Raw genomic sequence first — 22,716 nt, forward strand, 5'->3', positions numbered from 1 at the left:
GGTGCAGTGAATAGAATACCAGCCCTGGAGTCAGTTCAAATTGGACCTCAGACACTTAACACTTACTAGCTGTATGACCTTGGGCAAGTCACTCAATCCTAATTGCCCTGCCTTCCCCCCTCCAAAAAAAGCAAATAAATAAATGAAAATTTAAAAAAAAAATTTTTTTTAATGCTAAAGCTCAGTAACCACGATTAGAAGGGAAGCAGACAACTGGGAAAGAATTTTTACGAGTGTCTCTGATAAAGGCCTCATTTCTAAAATATACTGAGAAGTGAGTCAAATATATAAGAATACAAGTCATTCCTCAATTGATTAATGGTCAAAGGATAAGAACAGGCAGTTTTCAGAGGAAGAAATTAAAGATATCCATAAGCAAATGAAAAAATGCTCTAAATTACTATTGATTAGAGAAATGCAAATCAAAACTCTGAGGTACCACATCTGACCTGTCAGATTGGCTAACATGACAAAACAGGAAAATGCTAGAGAAGATGTGGAAAAATTGGAACACCAATGCATTGTTGGTTGAGTTGTGAACTGATCTAACCATTCTGGAGAGCAATTTGGAACTATGCCCAAAGGACTACAAAAAAGTGCATACCCTTTTACCCAGCAATACCACTTCTAGGGCTGTATCCCAAAGAGATCATGCAAGTGGGAAAAGGATATCTATGTACAAGAATGTTTACAGGAGCTCTTTTAGTGGTGGCAAAGAATTGGAAATCAAGGAAATGCCAATCAACTGAGAAATGGCTAAACAAGTTGTGGTATATGAGTGTAATGGAATACTATTGTGCTATAAGAAATGAGCAGACGGATTTCATAACATGGAGAGACTTCTATAAACTGATACTGAGTGAGAGGAGAAGAACCAGGAGAACATTGTACACAATTACAAACATATCATATCTGTGATGGCTGACTTTGATAAACTGGGCTCATCTCAGCAATGAAAGGTTATAAGACAATTCCAAAGGACTCATGATGGAAAAGGCTATCCACATTTAGATAAAGATTTATAGTCTGAATACAGATTGAAGCAAACTATGTGCTCTCTCTCTTTTCTGTTTTATTCCTTTTTTCTCATTGTTCATTCCATTGGTTAAAATACTTCTTTACAATTTGACTAATGTTTAATGTGAAGGTTATCAGATTGCATGCCACCATGGGGGGGGGAGGAAAGGGGAGAAATTTTGAACTCAAAAGCTTGTGGAACTCAATGTTGTAAACTAAAAGCAAATAAATAAGTCAATTAAAAAAATTTACAGGAAAAAAAAGAATGCTAAAACCTAGAACAAGTTAAAGTTGATAATTGCTGAAGAAAGAAAAAAATTTTTAAAGCTATTTTGCAGGCAAAATGAAGACATAAGAAGTGATAGAAATGATGTTCTGTCCCTAAAGAGGAAGCAGCTGCTTATTCTCCAAGGAGTGGTACCATAATGTTAGTAGAGAGATTATACAATAAAGATCACAGGAAAAAGTGACTACTTAGTTACTTAGTAACTCCTTGATGAAGGACACTGAAACAGATATTTATAAAGCTGATAGAAGTCTGCTATCTTTCCTGAGTAGTCTGCTCCTTTCCCAGATAAACCCAAGGCATTTAAAAGAACCACCCAAAACTGGTCAAATCAAATTACTACTACCCACTTCTCACCACTCACATAGGCATTGTCAAAAAGAACAACCTAAAAACAATTACCAAATATTCCAAAGCCTTGGATAAAAAAAAGAAATGAAGGCCTTAGGGGTACAAGTGGTGTTTCTATCACTTCTGCTCATCAAAGGCAAGGGATTAAAAAAGAAAAAAGTATATTTAGGAAGTGAAAAGCTGGTAAAGATGATTATCTCTGAAGAAGGGTTTCAGAAATGGATCTGGACTTTGGCTAAAAGTATAGGAATGACAAGTTCCTAAACAAGGATGGCACCTGATAAGAGCTGATTAGGATATTCTTGCTTAAAGTCTTACAAATCTAATCAAAGGAACTTTACTGAAAAAGAAGAGTGAAGGAGAAAGTTTCTTAAGCATTTACCAAGCTAGATATCATAGAGAATTGCTAGAAATATAGGAAAAATAGTTGAAATTCAAATGCTCAGAAATTCAGAGGATAAATACAAAAAAGAAACCAACAATAAAACCCTAGGCCTCAGGTGTCTAAACATAAATGTACAAACTATAGGTACTGACAAGACTTATATGGGAGCCTAATATACAGAGGTAAATTTGACTTCACAAGTATCACATAAGACCCATGAGTGGAATACAGCTTTAGAAAAATCTTGGCCAAAATAAAGATGATAGGGGCGGCTAGGTGGTGCAGTGAATAGAGCAATGGCCTTGGAGGAGGATCTGAGTTCAAATATGGCCTCAGACATTTAACACTTACCAGCTGTGTGATCTTGGGCGAGTCACTTAACTCCAATTGCCCTGCCCTCCCCCTCCAAAAAGCAAAAAAAAAAAAAAAAAGATTAAGGGGTGGAAGGCAAGGGAACAGGGACACGGAAGAAGAGTAGTACTGCATATTAAAAAGATCTAATCAGAGGAGGAAATCCAAGAATCAGGGAAGAGAAACACAGTTAAGAACATCTGAATGAAAATCAATGGAAGCAGAAAAGGAGGCAAGATTTTTTTACTGGATAAAAAAATAATAAATGAGGAGTCTGGGAAATCTCTCATGGAAAAGAACCAATGGGGGAAGAATATCTAAAAAATGCAGTAGAAAAAGGGGACGAATAAAGAATCAGAGTCCTATAAGGAGTCTAAGAAATAAGATCAGCTAGAGGGGGATTAGCCCTAGTGAGGAGTGAGAACACTTTGCTCTTTGACTTAGAAAAATAAATGAAGAGGTTGAGATGGTATTCCCCATTCGATGGCCTCCATCGTTTAGGGAAATAGAAGATTAGATCACTTATAAATGTGAGGGGTTAGGGTACAAGTGGATGTGGAAGAGTCTCTACAAGGAGTAAGATAGAAAGCTGACAAGGGCAGAACAGGATTTTTGAATAGCAATGATTTTTAAGTCAGATTCTATGAATCTATGAAACAAGTTACCTGTGAATTATTTCTTTGCTCAGTTTGCCTTCCACCTCTAGAAAATGGCTGATTTTTTTCCATCCAAGGTTTTTTCTGAGTTGCCTGAGAAGTTACATTGGACCAACCTGTCCCACCTACAAGTGATGACAAAGATTTAGAAAAGGAAACAAGGTCAGGGGGGATGGGAATAGGGAAAGGGGAAGAGGAAAATTATATCCTATCTTTCATAATTGAATTAAATTCCATGCCCAAGTCAGACAGACTTTAATCCCATATTTTATCACAGAATAATAACAAAGTTGGGAAAATTCTCAAATTTTTTTTATAACATTCTCATTTTGATCACATGCTTTATCTTGCCATATACTTTCAAGTTTTTTAATTTATTGAGGGCAGTCATCTGAGTTAATTTTAACTTTTTTTGGGAAGACTTCCAGTTTTTTTAGTTTTGGGGTTTTTTTCCCCCCATTTTCAAGTCTCCTCTATAGAGGAAGGAAGAGCAAGAAGGATCAAACAATATGGAGATCAGCAGCAAATAGATGATAGCAGCAGAATACTTGGATAAATACCTGAACATATTGATGGTTCCACAAGCTAAAAATAAGGAAAAATATTTTTAGAGGTTGACACTTTAAAATAAACACTTTTAACTCTGCAAAAAGCTTGACACCATAAATATAGCATGCTCACTACAATTTTAAGAAAAACAAATTTCCCTTTATTCATTACTTTAACAATAAAATTAAAAGAAAAAGTAAATTCAATATAAAATAAATTTTCAATTAACATCCTCTGATTTCCATAGCAACTAAAAGAGAAAGTAAATACTTAGGCACAGTTACATGCAATGAGTGCATAAATCTAGGCAATGATTACATACATTAATTGTACCAGAATCAGTATTTCTGGAAGTCATTGCTGTAGCCTGATTGTTGCTGTGTTTGGGACTGCAGTAACCACTATCACTGTCAATGTCAGCTTCACTAGCTCCTTGTTCACTAGAAGATTCGGCAGTAGGGTGGGATGATCTTCTCCTTCTTCCTTTTGATTTCCAGAGCATTGTAGAAGTACTCTCTGAAAGAGACTTGTTAGCAATATCTGATGGAAAATCTGAAAGGTAAAGAAAGCATAACAATTCTTTGTGAAAAATGTCACTTTTATGAATATAAAAATTTATAAAGCATCACAAAATAAAACATCTGGCTGTAAAAGAAAAACACAGATACATACATATACATATACATATATATGTATGTATGTTGACCCTTTAAGATGGAGGCCAAATGGTTCACTGTATCTTCAGAAGTCATGCATCAATGTATCGTCATAGCAAGAAGATGGTTTTTGAAGGCTATTCTAGCAGAGCAAAACTCTGAAAGTACTTGATTAAACTGAAAAAACTTTTGGTTTTTGGATGTGACTATATATTATATTGGTGCTCTGAAAACTCTCCTAATCAAATACAGAAAGACTCAACATCAAGATAAATACTCAGAAGTTCATTCAGTCCTGGACAACCCATGGTATAGTGCACAGAACACTGAACTTGGAGTCAAGCAGTCTTGGGTTTGAATTCTGCCTTAGGTACTTACTACTTGTAAGACTCTGAGCTAGTCACTTGACATCTCTGAAGCTCAGTTCCCATTTGTCAGATAAAGGTGTTAGACTTATCAATAACCTTTAAGGTCTTTTCCAGCTATAAATCTATGATCTCCATTTTTTTTTTAAAGCAATCGGGGTTAAGTAACTTGCTCAAGGTTACACGGCCAGTTATTTCTGGGTGTGGTGCTGAGTATCTGAGCCCGGATTTGATCCAGGTCATCCCGACACTGGAGCCGGTGCTCTTACTCGATGTGCTACCTGGCCGCCCCTATGATCTCCATTCTATAATGATGATGGTGAAGCATCAAAAAAAGAAGCATAAAATGCTAAGAATTGTAGTTTTAGACAATCTACAAAACATTAATTTGTTGGTACTTAAAATGTGATCTTTGCCCAAAACAAATGAGTTAAAATAGACAAGAAACAATTAATTTCATGAATGACATAATTCCAGATTCAGTTACTTATAAGATTCTTAATTGGTAAACACCAATTGCACTGCATGCAATTATGGAAACTCCAATCAGAGCTATTTAAACAAGCTGTTGATGTTTTAAAAATGGGAAATAAACATTTAAAAGGCATTGATTCTTAATTGATGCACAACAGTTAAAATAAGGCAGTCAAAAAGGCCAAAGAGGCCTAGAAAAACCCTCAGCAAACATGGGATCTACCTGCTGAGCAGAGAGAAATGGTAGCCAAAGGTAACACTGGTTTAGAGTACAAACTTTTTTGTAAAACACTAGCAAAGACAATAAGCACAATTTTTTTCAAACAGCAAAAAGTAGTTTGGTGTTATATCCAGATCATTTCAAGAATATTTGTTGATGAAACTGCAAGTAGTATAAAAAAGATGCTAAATGGAAGATTATCTAGAATTTTTATAGTCATCTATTCTCATTAATAAATGTCAATATCACCACACTCTTCTCATCAGAAGTGGAACCTTAATACCCAATTTACAAACATAAGTAAGTGACACAAGTAAAGAAAAAATGAAGTTGGGAAAGATGGGATGAATCTGATCAAATATATATGGAAGAAATCTGTTAACAGAGGCAGTCCAATTTTAAAGGTACTCAGGGATTGATTTAAAGATACTCCATATTATTTTAAAAACTGGTATACTCCAAGACTACAGAGTACTTTTGCCAAAAAAGAGACCAAAACATTAGCAACTATCAACTCACAGTTCTCTCATCTACATTAAATATAAAATTTCTGTGAGAATATAATATAGTTGAACTATGTAAATACTTGATATATGGAGTATAAACAAGTTTTTTGCCAACTATTTTCTTATGCAAACTATATTTTATGATCATACAAATGAAAGAAAAATATAGAAAATAAGATTCTATTTTGTTTATTATAAAATAGCATTAGATATAGTAGCACAAAATGAAGTTATGAAGGCCCACCTTTAAACAAGAGAACATTAAAATTATACAAAGTTATGACAGGTGCAATTATGGAAATAACACTGTTCAATAATGTGACACCATGAAAGCTGTGTGAAACTATGGGAAAAGTATTTAACCTATAATCAGAAAACCTGGTTCCAAACCATTCCTCCACAATTTTATTACCTATGTAACCTTGTGTTGTATAACTTACATAATCTCCAAAAGCCTCAAAGAGTTTATACATAAATAAAATGATGTTGAACTAGATGAACTCTGAGGTCCTTTCCACTCTAGATCTATGATCTGCCTAATTTGTTTGCCATTTTCAAGGAAAAAGTTCGTGACCTGTGAATCCTTTTGTTTGAATTTTGTTAACTGTTTGAGCTCTAACACACTATAAAGACACCTCAGTGAAACCCATCCACTGCAGTGCAGACAAAACAAAGCACATGAAAAATACACACAAATTCCACCATATTCCCAGACCTGTAGCTGTACAGGTGGTCTCTCAAATTTGTCCAAAAATGTGTGTATTGTATCTGAGACAAAGCACTGTAAACAGAAAATCTAGGCTCAGCATTGAGGAGGAAGAGGAAAAAATAAGACTAGACTGAATTTGAAAAACTTAAATTATTTTCAATAATCCCTACCTGTTCCCAGTTACAGAAGCCCATCTTTAGTATTCCTCCCAATGATGAGATACTCCAATACCAGAAGAATTAAAATGACCAATAACCCAAAGGGCAATGGAATGATTTATAGTGGGCATAAGTATGTACAGCATGTTAATTAAGTAAGGAAGTGGTATAAAAGATAATATCAAAAACACATTCGACCTGAAAACAAGGTGTGCTATTCATGAACAATAAACAGAAAAACAAGAACAAAGTGCAAAAAGTCTAAGGGATACACTAGCACCTTTAAGATCTTAGATGAATGGGGTAGCTAGGTGGCGCAGTGAGTAAAGCGCAGGCCCCGGAGTTGGGAGGACCCGAGTTCAGTTCCAGCCTCAGACACTTAACACCCACACAAAAATACTAGTGTCTAACCTTGGGTAAGTTACTTAACCCCAATTGCCCTCCAAAAAAGGCAAAAAAAAAAAAAAGATCTTAGATGAATGAGAGGAAAACCTCCAGGGTAATGGATAGTCTCCCTATGAATGATTTATGGGACAAAAATTATACAGGAGGAGAAGGTATGGAGGGGCTGCAATCTCTATCAATGGAGAAAATGTCTATGTCAATGATATCACAGTATCAAAGTACTAACCATTCTTTCCAATTTTAGCTTAAAGACACAGGAAAAATGATGAGACTTAAAATATGATAATTTTTGATCTACAGTCACCAAAGTAAGCTATAAATTGATTTGAATAGAATCCTCAGCAGTAACATTTAAGAACTCATCTGAAATGCAACTTTAAATATGTAGCAATTAACTCTAGTAGTTACCTATTAATTCAAGAGTTAACATTTAAAGTTCTTCACAACATGGCTCTAAACTAACGTTCCAGCCTTATTACATGCTATTGCACTTCACAGGTCCAGTGGATCCCTCTACATACATAACATCTCATCTCCATGCCTTTACACTAGTTTACCCCCATGCCTGGAATGTATTCGTTCTTCATTTCCACCTCTTAATACACAGTTATCTTAAACTCAATGCCATCTACTTCATAAAACCTTTGCTGGTACGCTGTTGCCTTCACTTCAAAATTACCTGGTATCTACTTTGTATATACCTATATGTATGTACATATTGTTTCCTTTGGCTAGACCATAAGCTCCTTAAGGGCAGGGATAAGCTAAGTACATTCCAGGCACACAATAAATGCTTAATAAATGCTTGTTACTTGACATAAAAAAAATTATAAACAAATGAGATTAAGGTAAAAAAAGTTACCTTGCTTCTTTTATCAATTCTAATGCTTCAGAAACTATCAAACAAACTGATAGATTTAAGAAGAATAAATAAAAATATTCCTAGATATGAAACATGCAGAAATGCTGCATGGTAGGAAGGAGAAGGAACCCTGTAATATTTGCTATTCTCTTTCATAACCAGTGCAACAAATCTCAGAAATCTGTTTACCAGTTGTGGTTCTCCATTATGCCCTATACAGGTGTTATTATACAGATATTAGCAAAGAGTTTTAAAAATATAAATTCTGTTGACCTCAGGTCCTCTCCTGGGCCCTCATCGCTCTCAATTAATCAATAAGCATTCATGAAGTGATTATGTGCCAGGTACTGTGCTAGGCCCTGGGGAAATAAAGATAAAAAAATTAAATAATCTCTACTCTCAAAAAATTTATTTATATTATATTGGTGACCTCCTCAACTCCCATAGGTTTCCTATATCCAACTCTAGTCTCTCTCCAGAGTTCATTTCCACATCTCCAACTCTGTTATTGTTGCTCAATCATTTCAGTAGTGTCTGACTCTTTGTGACCCCCATTTGGGGCTTTCTTGGCAAAGATACTTGAGTGGTTTGTCATTTTCTTCTGTAAAATGAGTTATTTTACAGAAGAGGAAACTGAGATCAATAGGGTTAAGTGATTTGCCCAACATCACAGAGATAGTAAATGTCTGAGGCAATATTTGAACACAGGTCTTCCAGGCCTAGCATTCTACACACTTCCTAGCTACCCTGCTTCTCCAACTACCTCCTATTCATTTCAAACTAGCTTCTAATATGGATCTCAAATGCAACATGCCCAAAACAGAACCCATTTTTTCTCTGAAATCCACCCTCTCTCCGGAGGCTCCTTACTTCAGCTGATGTGAGCACTATCCTTCCAGTCATCCAGGCTGATAACTTCGTTGTCATCCTTGATAGCCCTTTCATTCATCACGCATGCCCAATCAGCTGCCAAATTCTGTCTTTTCTGCCTCCACAAAATATGTTTATTTGTCTTCACTCACACATTCACCACGACTACAGGGTGAACTCTTATCACCTCTCACCTAGGAATCTGAAATAGCTTCTTGTGGGGAGGAAAATACAATCTAAGGGAAATAGGCACCTTTCTCCAAGCACAATTGGTTTATGAAGAAAGATGCATATAACTGTTAACAAAGCAGATGAGACTGGCCCCCTCAGTAAGTCTGGTGCCCCTCATCCAATGAGGGGAAGGACCAGGGGTGGGTAACCTTTGGTCTCAAGGCCACATGTCTAGGTCCTCAAGTGGGGCCCACTGACTGAATCCAAACTTCACAGAACAAATGCCCTTAATAAAGGATTTGTAAAACTTGGACGCAGGCAAAAAGCCATATCCAACTAGAAGGCTACACATGACCTTCAGGCTATAGGTTCCCCCTCCCATTTCTTTTGAGATGCAGGAAAGGGGGTGGGGTGGGGCAGGGTAGTCAAGGGAGCTTTAGAATTGGCTACAAGTGGGGAAAGTGGATTGGCCTGCAGGTGTGGCTGAACATACACCTCTAACTGCTAATTGTTTTATGGACCTTAACTGCCTCTAGCAATCTTAACTAGAAAATAAAAATCACCTAAATCAGGACCCCCTCTTTAGTTGTCCCCTAGGGAGAGATCAAAACAACCCTATAAGTACAAGAAAGGGCAGAGACAGAAAAATTGTTTGTGGGGAGGGATTCCAGCTTAAGCTGGTCCATTGTTTACAAACAACAAACAAAAGTCCCAGGTCAAATTGGTTGGCTAGTAAATGTGCCAGAGCCAAGTTGTAGGAATGATAACATCATTCCTTTTCTACTATTAGGACTGAAAGAGAACTTATTTTGAGCAGGGTGAGTTCAGACAGATGCTAACCATTATAAAAAATCAAGAGACTACAAAATCATTAACTGTAAAACCAATACAGTAGAGATCAGAGGAAATAATAATTTGTCTTCAAATCTCTCATTGGTTTCTCTGCCTCAAATAAAGACTCCAATTCGTCTTTCACAAAGCTGACAGAGCAATTTTCCTAAAACACAGGTTTGACTACACCACTTCTTTTCTACTCAATATACCCTCTAGTAGATTTCTATTTTCTTCAAGAAAAAGGTAAACACCCCTCCTTGACATTTAAAATTCTTCACAACCTGGTCCAATCCTAATTTTCTAACCTTATGTCTCAATTTATCACTTTTCCTTTAAGGAAATTACAATAAAGTTTCACTGATTTTAAAATTTTATATAAATTAATGTCTCTTAAAAAAAAAAAGTCAATGCCAAAATCCTACTACATAACAACCACCTTAAAATAACAAAACAATCTGTGCAGACAATGGAGGAAATAAGTTTAAAAAATAAAGGAAACAGATTGTGGTTCCCTACTTCCAAGGAATTTTATAAACTGGCAGACCAAAAAAAGGAAGAATGGGGAGGCTTTCTATAATAGTAAAATATTATTTTACCATATATTTTTTAAATGGCATAAAATTTTTTTTTTAAATTAGATTCCACCTTCAGAAGTCTAGAACCTCCATATGTACGCCTTCTCTTACCTGTTTGCTGGGAAGCATCCACCAGAAGCACAATTTTTGACCGGTTATCAGGTCCTGCTGCACTGGTTTCCTTCTGAGTAGCTACACTTTTTACTGGTGGCCTTTTACTTTTTACATGTTGCTGTAAAAGCTGCTGCTGTTGATTTAAATTGAGAAAATAATATACTACTTCAATAAAACAATACTGTGAAAATAAATCCTAGTAAAATGAGGAAAATGGACTAGATAAAAGGTGTCAAACTGGAGGCCCAAAACTCTGGAGTGCTAGCCAGATTAAAATGCAACTGGGAATGTTTAAGAGAATACATAAAAAGACAATACAACATAAAGTAATTTGTGATTTGTGATTTTCTAAATCACTATGAAGTCAGCGATCCTTGATAACTAAGTAATGATTCCTAAATCCCCTTTTAACTAGAATTTATAGAATTCTATTATACTAAGTATTTGACACAGAAACTTATGATCTAACATTAAAATAGATCACCCTTATCAAGAAGCTGACTTTTTGTTTCACTAAAATATCACCAGATAAGAATTTTCTCCTGAGAACAAAAAAGTATAAGATAATTTCTGCCAAAAAAGAAAAAGAAAACTCTGAATTCCTATTATGTGGCTACTCTTTGCTTAACAATAACCGACTTGACAGAATTTTAAATGTGAGTAACTGAACCTAGTTATTAACACAGAATCTCTCTCATTTTTTGGAATGTGTACATCATGTGCTATCACCTTACTTCTATCTTGTAGCCTCCATTCCTTAGAAATTCCAAACAGAGGACCACCAATGCAGTGTAGATTTACTTGGGACGGAGACAGACCAAAGTATTCTACAGCAACTGCTACTTCTGGTTTCTACTCCCCCCAAAAACACACTGTAATGGATGAAAGTCTTTTCATGGGTCAGGGAGAAAGTACTGTGTACAAAAAGTACAGAGAAAATACTCTGCTGTGCTGATAAAAGTGTCAACTGAGAAGTCATCTTTCAGGCTTCTGGTTCTATGCAAGATTAATTTTGCCAACTCCAAGTGACTGAACAAGATTTTTAGTTGCTAGCTGAAAAATTAAGGCTTCAAGATAGGAAAGTACCCTTTAACTAAAAAACTCTTGAAACAATATTTGTTATCTTATTACTTAGCTTCAACAAATTCACTTATGCTCTCAAGGACTCCATTAATTCAGGGATATTTAGTCAAAAGTTGGGGGTGAGGCGGGGGGGAGAAAGGAGAGGGGACCTGATCTGTTTCAAGAGACTATCTTGAACACACATCTTTAGTCTTGATTATAAACATAGTATATGACTTACCTTCCCTACTCCCTTGCTAGACAGTTTTAAATTTTCATTTTGAAGCTATTCTAAGTTGTACCTATACCTGGAAGGGATGATTCTATGTTATTGTTAATACTGAGTAATACCATTAATGATTTATCATTAGTTTTAAAAAAAGAAAAAGACACTCTTCCTAGTGGCTGTATCCAATGTCTTCATGCAGATGTCTGTTTACTTTGCATATTAAGAGAGCCATACAGAAATAGACCCATATAGAAGGTCGACCTTAACTATCTATCTAATAGATGAGTAACCACAGATTATGGAATATATAAGAAGGGAAGGAAAAGACAAAAGCCCAATCCTTGGGATGGAGAAAAAAGCTAAACCAAAAGGAGTACTTCAGGATGGCACAGAAGGAAAAGGAATGAGCAAGACATTGGTCCCAAACTACCTGATTTTCTTTGAAAGGTTATTCAATATTCTTAAGTTTGATTTCATTTTTTAAGGTTTAGGAAAATTTATTTCTTGCTAAATATGGTGGATTTTTAATTTAAATAAACAAGAAAAACATGTTAACAAAAAGTCACTTTTATAGCTAACTTTGATGAAAATGTATTACTCCCAATATAAAGCAACTATAGAAATGCTTCTTTATGTATATTGCCTAGCATTTTATACAACATTTTTTTAATTCTATGCAATAATACAAATAGAATCAACAGAGGAGTGAAAGGGAACAACCTGAAATTAATTCATAAAAATAACATCACAGTAGATATGGGTGCCAGTCAGTCACATGCCACCTTTTAGAATCTCAGATATTAAGTTCCAATTCTCATAATTAAATTTAGTGGATTACATTAATAATGTGTAAAATATTTATTTTTTTGCTTAGCATGACCCTAAGCATATATTAAATAACTTTTTTTGCAATAATGTAATAAGAATAATATAAATTTTGGGGTAGTGACTACATTTAAATCCTTTGGAAGTACAAGGATATTGTGATAATTTAAATTTATTTGAAAGACTATGAGAGGTAATGAAAAACTACTCATATAGAGGTCATTGAAAATAACTGAAAGGCAGAGAAAAAAATTTAATAAATGCTATTTGTCCCTATGCATGATACAACACATATGTCTTTTCCAAGGACAGTCTAGCTAAATTTTGAGAGGTATATCACCAGGTTGGTGACAGAATGATGAGTTTTTACATCAAATGAACTCTCAGAAACTATCAACCAAATCAGAGAAAGGCTAGACTTTGGGATGGTGACAGAAAGGCCTACACTGACAAAAATCAAACAAAAACTGAAATAATTGGTATTTGCCTGGATCATGGCAGAAGAGCCTATCAAAAGATTTCACTTACTACATTCTCTGATACAGTTTAAAATTGTAAATGATAAGTTATTTGCACCAACAATAATAAAAGACATACATACTTTAAAGAAGTCAAGGAAGTTACTTACTTTCTGCCCAATGGAGCCTCTGTTACTACTTCGACTTCTGTGGCTGGACAGTGGAAAGACTTGTCCAAGTTGATTTGGACGGTCTGTGCATTCCGTGGGAATAGTATTTAAAGTATTTGCTGCTGGAAAGGTGCTAGAGTAAGGTGTAGGAAAAGGATGATAAAATCCCATAACTTGGGCACATGGAGCTGGCATCAACTGGTAATATGTATATTCTGTAGAAACAGGTGGCTGGGCAGATATAATGGGATAAGCAAGGTATGGCCCTGGAGGATTTGGATTTGGTTGCTGCCATCGTAGGTCATTGTTATATAATGGAAATTGTCTGTAAAGCCAACAGAAAAGGAGAACAAATTTATTAAATAAACAAGCCTAAAAAAATCATGTTTAAGGACTAAAACTTTTGGTTTAAATTTAAAGTCTAAAGCAAAAACAAGAAACTTTTTTTCTATCATGAAAAAGAAAATAGTTCAATAGAACCTCCATGTAATGCTAGCATGGCGAACAAAGTTACCTTGCCTTGTTCTAGTGACTCAAATATATACATGTGTAAATATTTATTCTTTATTAAACATAAATCCAATATAACTTCTAACAGAATTCAATTGCATCACAAAATACTGAATAGGATCTACCACATTTACTTAAACCTGCAATTTCCTTGAGTTCTCACTGATTTCATCATAAAATCTAGGAAAGACAATTATTTAAGCAACTAACTACTGGATCTACCAATGACAGGTCCCCTGAAATGAGTTCCAAAAACTATGGCAGGATTCTACAAAGACTTATACTAAGGTCATCATAAAAGATCATCATGGGGGACGGCTAGGTGCAGTGAACAGAACACCGGCCCTAGAGCCAGGAGGACCTGAGTTCAAATCCGGCCTCAGACACTTGACACCACTTATTAGCTGTGTGACCTTGGGCAAGTCACTTTACCCCAATTGCCCTGCCTTCCCCCCTCCAAAAAGCAAAAATAAAAATCTTTAAAAAAAAAATCATCATATAAGATTTTGCTTTTTTACTCCTTTCTTAGTTAACATGGGTAGACACTCTTTTGTGTGTCACTTCCCTCCTCTAGCAAAAGAAATGCTACCCAAGTTCAAGAGAAGTAAAAACAAAAGCAATAAGCCTGTCTATTCCAGGAGCACTAATCGCAGTAGGGCACACTTATGAGGTTCTCAAATACAATGGAGGAAGAGGGATATGCCTCCTATTTTATATTTATAACCTCTCCAGGGATTTTCTGATGAGAGGTGCAAGGAACTTAGGTCTAGGACATCATATAAAACAAGGATGCTTGGGGAGAAGTGGGGAGGAAGAAGGCAAAGGGTAGAAGTTAGAAGAGGAAAAGAGAGAACATTATAAAGAAAACCTTTTTTTCATTATTTTACTTTCCCAAATATAGGAGATATGTAAGCATATAGGAGATAGGCATGGATAAAAGATACTGGTTTCAAAAACCCTACTACTCAATATAATTTCAAAAATATTAATGATGTTTTCTTTGGTTAAGAATTCTCCTGGATAACTTGCTATAGTTGTTAAAAACAATTCCCTCAATAAAAACAAAATATTTGCTGTCAAAAGTTAACTAAAACCCAGAAAAGCACTAAATCACATGCAAATGGTTATATTTTAACATATATCCCATAAAAGGAAAAGTTAACTACAGTCAATTTTCTGTTACTTCTATTACTCAGTAACATTTATGAAATACTAGCAAAATCTCAACCAAAACAATTCCTTCAGACCCCATCACTCAACAATACTCAGAATCTAAGAGTCTTGAACATTTGGGAACTTGAGAGCATAATATTTCTGAAGTATAGCTTTGCCATCTTCACAGCTCATATATTTTGTGTAATAAACAGACAAATTAAGTAGCAATTACATTGCTAGTTATGACTAGAAAAGTCTATAGTGATTCAAAAACAAGTAAGTTCTACCCATTAGACTATATAATAGCTGACTGGGAAGTAATTATTGCACTACATCCAATACCTAGAACTTGTAATAAATGTTTTCTGACTGAAAATAAATGCTAAATAGCAATACAAGATCTTTGTTAAATCAAAGATTGGGAATAATTTATCATTGTATTAAAACTTATCGTAGAGGATTAAATAGAATATAGATCTAAGATGTTTTTATTGGCTTATTCCTGCATCTTTCATTTCTCTCCTCCCATCGATTCAATTTTTAATTTAAACAAGATTGAAGAATTTCATGGAATAATGAAAAAACATCCCTATGGTCATCACTTTAATGTGAGTATATATCACCTTACTGTGAGTATATATATTCCATACACAAAGAAACACTTCTGTTTGCACTTTATAATATAAAAATATTTTTTAAAACTGATCAAGTTATAAGCAACAGTTTAATTCTACATGGGTCTTTTAGTCATTTTTATGAACCAGAAAAAGTGCCAATGTTATAAATCACCAATTATGACAATTAAACCTAACCAACTTTTATACTTGGCCCTTCTCCATCACCCCCCCAAAAAACCCAGCACATACACACATATATACACCCATAACACAAAAGTACCTATTCGACTGGTTTTCCTGCACAAAGGGATAACAAGTTATCAGGTAGCTGGGAATTGGAGTTGGTTCCACTCCACTCACACTTCCACTATCACCTGGAAGTGCCATTGGGATCATAAGCGTATCAGGAGTCTTTTTCTGAGGAACAAATGGCTCTACTTCGGCAGACAGCTTGACATTCTTCAGAATAAAAGAGAAAAATGAATTAAAAGAAATGTAAAAAACCAATACAAATTTGACAAAAGAGAATCTGTCTTTCATAACAGCAATGAGCTATCTTTATTCAGAACCTTCAGAGAACATTTAAAAGAAACAATGTCACTTTAAAATAGTTGAACAAAGACCAAGTTATTCATACAAAGGCATCAATTAAAACAACGGAAAATGCATAAAAGGTTACCAAGCTTCAATGAAATCATTTCTTCTTACGTAATCAAAGCTGTTAAAGCAATCAAGAATACAAGGAAGTCATACTTCAGCGACTAAAAATAAACTTGGTAGTAAGATATTTAATTCCATAGACAAAATAGTTTGGGCTTTACTAACTTCTACTTTTTGCATTCAGATTAAGGGTAAAATAGTTACTTCAAAAATATAAAAGTATGCACTGAGATTTTAATACACAATATAGACACCTACCTAAAAAGAAAGCAAATAAGATGAAATGAAATCTAAATATTTAACACAAAGAAACAACTTTCTTAAACTGATAAAAATTGTTGGAAAACTGAAGATAAATTCAGTATAAAATTTTTAAAACTTCAAAAAGTATATGCTCTATATTAAATGTTTATTTTTTCTAAAAAAAAACTTGGATGAATTAAAATGTTATCTTCTTTTGAACAGCAAAGTGTCACTAAAGTAACAATACACTTTAGAATATTTAATGCTACATTACTGTGGGAAAATTCTGAATTATTATCAAGCTCATTAACTTGAATGTGAAATCTTCAGCAATTATAAAATCGCAAAAGATTTTATGCCACAAAATTTCAATGAAATTTGTGAGGGAAAAAGTTTCAGAAGTCATTACTTGATATTAATTTAATTCATTTGGGGCAGAGGTTATTAATTATAGACTCCTTTGGCAGTCTGATGAAACCTCTGGACCTTTTCTCAGAATAATGTTTTTAAAAGCATAAAAGAATGTATATAGGATCACAAAGGAAACCAATTATATTGAAATATAATTTTTTTTTAGAGTTAAAAGACCCAGATAAAGAATTTGATTTAGGTTTTAAAAATCTGTGAAAACCAGACTTAAAATGTCCATAACTATTAAAACTCACATGGCACAGACTTCTCAACACTGTTCTGAGTCTCAGGCAATGCTGTCAAAAAATAACATTACAAAGCATAGGAATCTGTAGCACAGTCCCACTTCAAGCTCTGAGGTCACTTAACATCTATAAGCCTGTTTCTTCAACTATAAAATAAGCATGAAGAGCACCTGTAGGTACCTAACAGGGTTATTGTTAAGTCTCAAAATATAATCAATCTCTAAAAATCAGTTTGCAAATGCCAAAACACCATGTTAATACAAATAGTAATCGACACAAATAGTAAGTGACACATAGATCACATATTCTTTCTTATATAAAAGTCTATTAACATACTGTAAAACATTCAAATAGTGATTAAAAAAAAAAAGAACAGCAACAAACCAGACCATTGATTTTTTTTTTCCCTTAATCTTTAAACTTGGGGCAGCAAGGTGGCACAGTGAATAGAGCACCAGCCCTGGAGTCAGGAGGACCTGAGTTCAAATTTGGCTTCAGACACTTAACACACACACAAAAAAACTAGCCTTGTGACCTTGGCCAAGTCACTTGACCCCAACTGCCCTACCTTCCCCTCTCAAAAAAAAAAAAAACCCAACCAATCGTTAAACTTCTTACTGAATTTTGCTCTTCTCCCTAACACTAACTCTTAGGTAACTGAAGTAGATATAATATTAATGCTTTGCTATCAGTCACATAAAAAATGCTCTAAATCACTACTGATTAGGGAAATGCAAATTTAAACAACTCTGAGGTACCACCCCACCTCACATCTTTCAGATTTGCTAATAAGACTAAAAAGGAAAATATTGGCTATTAGAGTGGATGTGGGGAAATTGGGACTCTTAATGCACTGCTAGTGGAGTTGTGAACTGATTCAACCATTCTGGGGAGCAATTTGGAACTATGCCCAAAGAGCCTATAAAACTGGGCATACTCTTTGATCAAGCAATAACGATGCTAGGTCCATATCCCAAAGACATTAAAAAAAAAAGGGAAAAGGACCTTTTGGTATAAAAATATTTATAGCAGCTCTTTTTGTGGTGACTAAGAATTAGAAATTATAGAGATATCCATCAATTGGGGAATGGCTAATATTATTGTGCTATAAGAAATAACAAGCAGGATGATTTCAGAAAAACCTGGAAAAATTTACAATGAACTGATGTATACTAAAGTGAACAAAACCAGAAGAACATAATACACAGTAACAGCAATACTGTTGAAAGAAGAATTGTTAATGACTTGGCTGACCTCAGCAATGCAATGATCCAAGACAATCCCAAGAAATGGTGAAGCATATTAGCCACCTCCTGAGAAAAAACTGATATTGTTTAAATACAAACTGACACATGTTATTTTTCATTTTCTTTATTTTTTTCTTTTATTTGAGTCTTCTTGTACAAAATGACTGTATGGAAATGTTTTACATAATTGCACATGTATAACCAATATCTGATTGCTTAATGTCTCAGGGAGGGAGGAGGGAAGAGAAGGATGGAATTTAGAACTCAAAAATTTAAATAAAAATGTTTTTTTAGAGGCAGCTAGGTGGCGCAGTGAATTGAGCACTAGCCCTGGAGCCAGTGGGACCTGAGATCAAATCCAGCCTCAGACACTTGACACTTATTAGCTGTGTGACCTTGGGCAAGTCACTTAACCCCAACTGCCCTGCCTTCTGCCTCCAAAAAAAAAGTTCTAAAAAAATATTAATGCTTTGAAGTAATTAAATTCAGTGCTTAAAATTCTCATTTGATTTAAGACTAAGAAGGCAAAGTTTCAACCATAAGCTTACCTTAATCTTAAGTAGTAATAGGGAACAAAATGCCACTATCAAATTATCATCCAAAAAGTTGGCACTTCTTACCAATAGAATTGTAAATGGTGGGAGAAACACCGCAAATAGCTCACCAATAAACAGATAGCAAGGGACTATTATAATAATTGAAAGCTTCTCCAAATAAAAAAAAAATTCACATCTTCAAATATAGTTGAAAGAGTAGTAGATATGGGGAACTGAAGGCCCTGAAGGCCACCGAAGCCTCTCTAAGACCCAGTTTCCTCATCTTTAATTGAACTAGAAAACTCCTAAGGTCCCTTCCAACTCCAAATTTATACCCTATAAACAAGAAATTTACAGATTTAGGTTTAGTCTGCTTTGACGATGCACATGTTCCTACCTGAGTTGTGATTAAATAATTCTGAAAAGAAACAAATTCTTAATGCACCAGAAATATGTTTAAAATCCTCTTACAAAACAATGAACTGTCTTGAAACTGAATAATCATAACCTAACAGGTCTGTTTTGTAAATCTGCATTTGTATATATAAATGTATTTTTAAAGCAAGGGATATTTCTAGACTGAATGGACTATGTTTTAGCAATGCTAAAAAAAATGAATAAAAACAAATGAAAATAATCAATATAAATGATAATTGCTCCAAAAAAATATATACATCTGCAAAAGACTTTTTTTCTTTATGGTCAAAGCCTTGCCTAGTAAAAACTTAAGAAACAGATCTCACTCAGTTCAGTTTGTGGTGTACAAAATACCTTTTAGAAGATTTTTACCAACCTGATCAATAAGTCATGTGTATAATTTGCAACAGGTTTTTTTGCAAAGAAAGAAAATTTATATTTATTCAGTTTTAAGCTTGTTTTCCTTTTGATAAGTTTCTTCAACAGTACTAGTTATATATTTCAATAATTAAAATTACAATAAACATAAATGACCCCTTTGTTCTTTGCCTAAAAGAAAGCTACTGTAGTCATCACCAGCTGCAGAGACAGAAGATGTCACTAGTAGGAACAGACTGGTAAACCATATTCTACAGTTTGAGCACTGGATAGTTTTTTTTAAAGATCTTGTTTGTTGTGACTTTAGGTCTGTATCTCATGTTAAAATGCATTTTCTCCCCTCCCACAACCCACAGATCAGGAAAGCAACATTAAAATTTTTAATCATTCTCCCATATAGCACAATTTGATAAAGAAGACAGAGACAATTATGTTGGGAGCGATTATAGCACTAAAGTAGAAAAAATTAGAGAAATGATCCATTTAAATTTATCTGAAAGTAAAAAGAAAATTTTGTGGACAGCAAGAAAATGTAGGGACCTATGCTTTATTACTAGATATTTGAATGTAGGTTTTAATTAGAAATTAGAGAAAAGTCATTATTTTTCAAGATCTATTTTTCAGACATCAGAAATCTCATATCAAGAATCTGACTCACTGAAATAAAGTTCTAAAAATACAGTCATGCATCTGGGGAAAAAAACTAGTATTACCAATGCTAAATTATACTTTTACCTTAAGTTACCTTAAAAAAAAAAATCCAGCTATGAAATTCAATTCTTTCACTCTCCAAAGTTCTTCAGACTCAGTATACCTTAAGTGAAATTATTTCATAATTTAAAAATAATCACTGTAAAAATGATGTCTGTATAATTATACCTGAACAGGTGCAGGTACATTAAGGAATTTATCCATTTCTTCACTGTAACGTATCTTATGGGGAAATTACAGAAATAGAGGCTATTAATGGCACTGTTTCTGCAACTAGCATACTCAGGTTACCTCCCCCCCCAAATTGAGAATTCAGAAACAGAGATAAAAATTTTACTCAAACCTATTTCATTAATCTAGTCAGATATATTCAATGGACTACTGAGAGACCACTTAAATTCAACAAGTATTTACTGAGGCAGCTATGCTAGGCCTGCTGTAGGAGGGGAAAAATACCATCTATATACATTATTTGTTGATACATTATTTGTTGATAATCTACATTGCACATTTTTTGGTGATGAAGTTACAAAAAAAAAGAAGGTAGTGGAAAAAGTCTAAGTCTAAATGTCTGCATTAAAAAATAATAATACATCTCTCAATGAAGTTTCAGAAGAAATTATACTTCCCACTTAAAGAAATGGAAAAAAGTCAGATTGTAAAAACACTGTATCTTATACATCTTAGAATGGAAACTGAAATTTCTCTTTAAGATCTTTTGCCTCCTGTAGCCAAAAGTACCTTCTGAAGAAAAGTGTGATATAATGAAGTAAAGAGTACTCAAGAAAATCCCAGAAGCTATCCTCCTAACTGCCTGGAGATTTGCTCAAAATGTTTACACTGACTAAATAAACCAATTGCCAAAACAAACTACAGGAGTAACTTTAGTTTGAATGTAAAAATTTTGCAAGACTTCAGAACACATTTAGAAAAATCAAAGTCTGAAACTTTAACTTGTTAACAATCAGTTTTCCTGCCTATTTGCATTCCTACCGGTATTCACCTGATTTTTTTTTCTTAAAAAAAAAAAGTAGACATAACCGAATCAAATTCAAATAAAATATGGGATATAGTACTGTATGTGTATGTGTGTGTATATATATATACACACACACATACATACACACACTATCTGCTAGTACTATTTATTATTATGTATTTACTAATTATTGACTCAATGGCAAAAGTCCTGAAATTCATGTCATTTACTTTTACATTCGGACACAGAAGCCACTATTGACTACCCTAACTCTGTAGTTTAAAAATGAACATATTTTGGTGTGGCATTAATGATATTATTATAATTTTTATAGCACTGGGAATTATGAAAAACTTATTTTTAAAAAGAACACATCATAAGAAATTCTACTCCCTTATAATTCCTGGCATATGCATATATACACCTCATGGCATTACTTTAATTCTTTTATTCTTAGAAAGTAACAAAATAGTCAACAAATTCTAACTAAAGAATTCTCTATTCACTGGAAAGCAAGTCAATTTTTGAACTTTGTGTTCTCAATTCTCATGTCTGTGTAAATAAATTGGTTAATACTTCAATTTCAAGAAATAAGATTTCTTTCACTGTGTGTAAGAGATTATGATCGGTAATTTCTGTCGTGTTTGAAATCAAACATTTAATAAAATAGAACCTAGTTTTTAGTCCTTCCTATCCCTCCTCACACTACTTTTTTCAATAAAAAGCTATGCATACTGTTCCTAGAACACTTAAGTGAAATCTAGAAGTCCACCTGTTTTTCTTGGCAGTTAAGATTAAATTACAAGCTTTTATATAAAAGTATCTAAAAGACTACTGAATTCTTTCCGGCGTGTAATATCTCTTCCAAATGTTGTAGTCATTATCACATCGAAGATTATTTACAGAATCACAGTACTTTTAATGACTAAAAGATTTATGTTCTTAGAAATCACCTACTCCAAATCATTCATCAGAAACTGTTAAATATACTCTTTTATGCAAAAGAGATCATAGGCAAGTCTAGCCTACATAGAAAATTAAGAGAATACTTACCAAGAAAAAACCAACTAAGTTTTTAGGTAGAAAGATAAACACACACATAGAAAACACTTAAGGTAAAATACACACACACTTTGTACCAATCTCCAGCCTTCACCAGAAATTATTTCCTCATACACTTCATGTTACAAAGATGACCACATTCCATTAAATAGCTATGTTTAAAGTTGTTGTTTAAATGGTTAATTGCACTTCCTTCAGGATGAAAGGGACTTTAAGTACACACTAGCATTACTAGTTACTGCTTTGGCATCCTGGTGAATAACCAAAATATTTAACCCTCTCATTAG

General features: G+C 34.1%; 1 protein-coding gene across 6 annotated transcripts in view; it reads right to left on the reverse strand.

The window, feature by feature from the left end:
* Window positions 1-22,716, reverse strand: part of SECISBP2L (SECIS binding protein 2 like) — an 80,767-nt gene that overhangs the window by 56,426 nt on the left and 1,625 nt on the right. For 4 of the 6 annotated variants that reach the window (XM_069098009.1, XM_069098012.1, XM_069098011.1 and 1 more), the window contains exons 2-7: window positions 15,821-15,999; window positions 13,259-13,583; window positions 10,512-10,647; window positions 3,918-4,147; window positions 3,607-3,631; window positions 3,056-3,171 (exon numbers count right to left, since the gene is read on the reverse strand). In XM_069098009.1, coding sequence (XP_068954110.1) covers window positions 3,056-3,171; window positions 3,607-3,631; window positions 3,918-4,147; window positions 10,512-10,647; window positions 13,259-13,583; window positions 15,821-15,999 — 1,011 coding nt within the window. Of the gene's footprint in view, window positions 1-3,055; window positions 3,172-3,606; window positions 3,632-3,917; window positions 4,148-10,511; window positions 10,648-13,258; window positions 13,584-15,820; window positions 16,000-22,420; window positions 22,583-22,716 lie in introns of those variants that run through there. The other 2 variants (XM_069098008.1, XM_069098013.1) reach the window with 2 other exon arrangements.

The sequence above is a fragment of the Petaurus breviceps genome, unplaced genomic scaffold (genome assembly GCF_028583685.1).
Source record: "Petaurus breviceps papuanus isolate PSGF00001 unplaced genomic scaffold, PetGlider_PUasm1.0 37, whole genome shotgun sequence".
Lineage (NCBI taxonomy): Eukaryota > Metazoa > Chordata > Mammalia > Diprotodontia > Petauridae > Petaurus > Petaurus breviceps.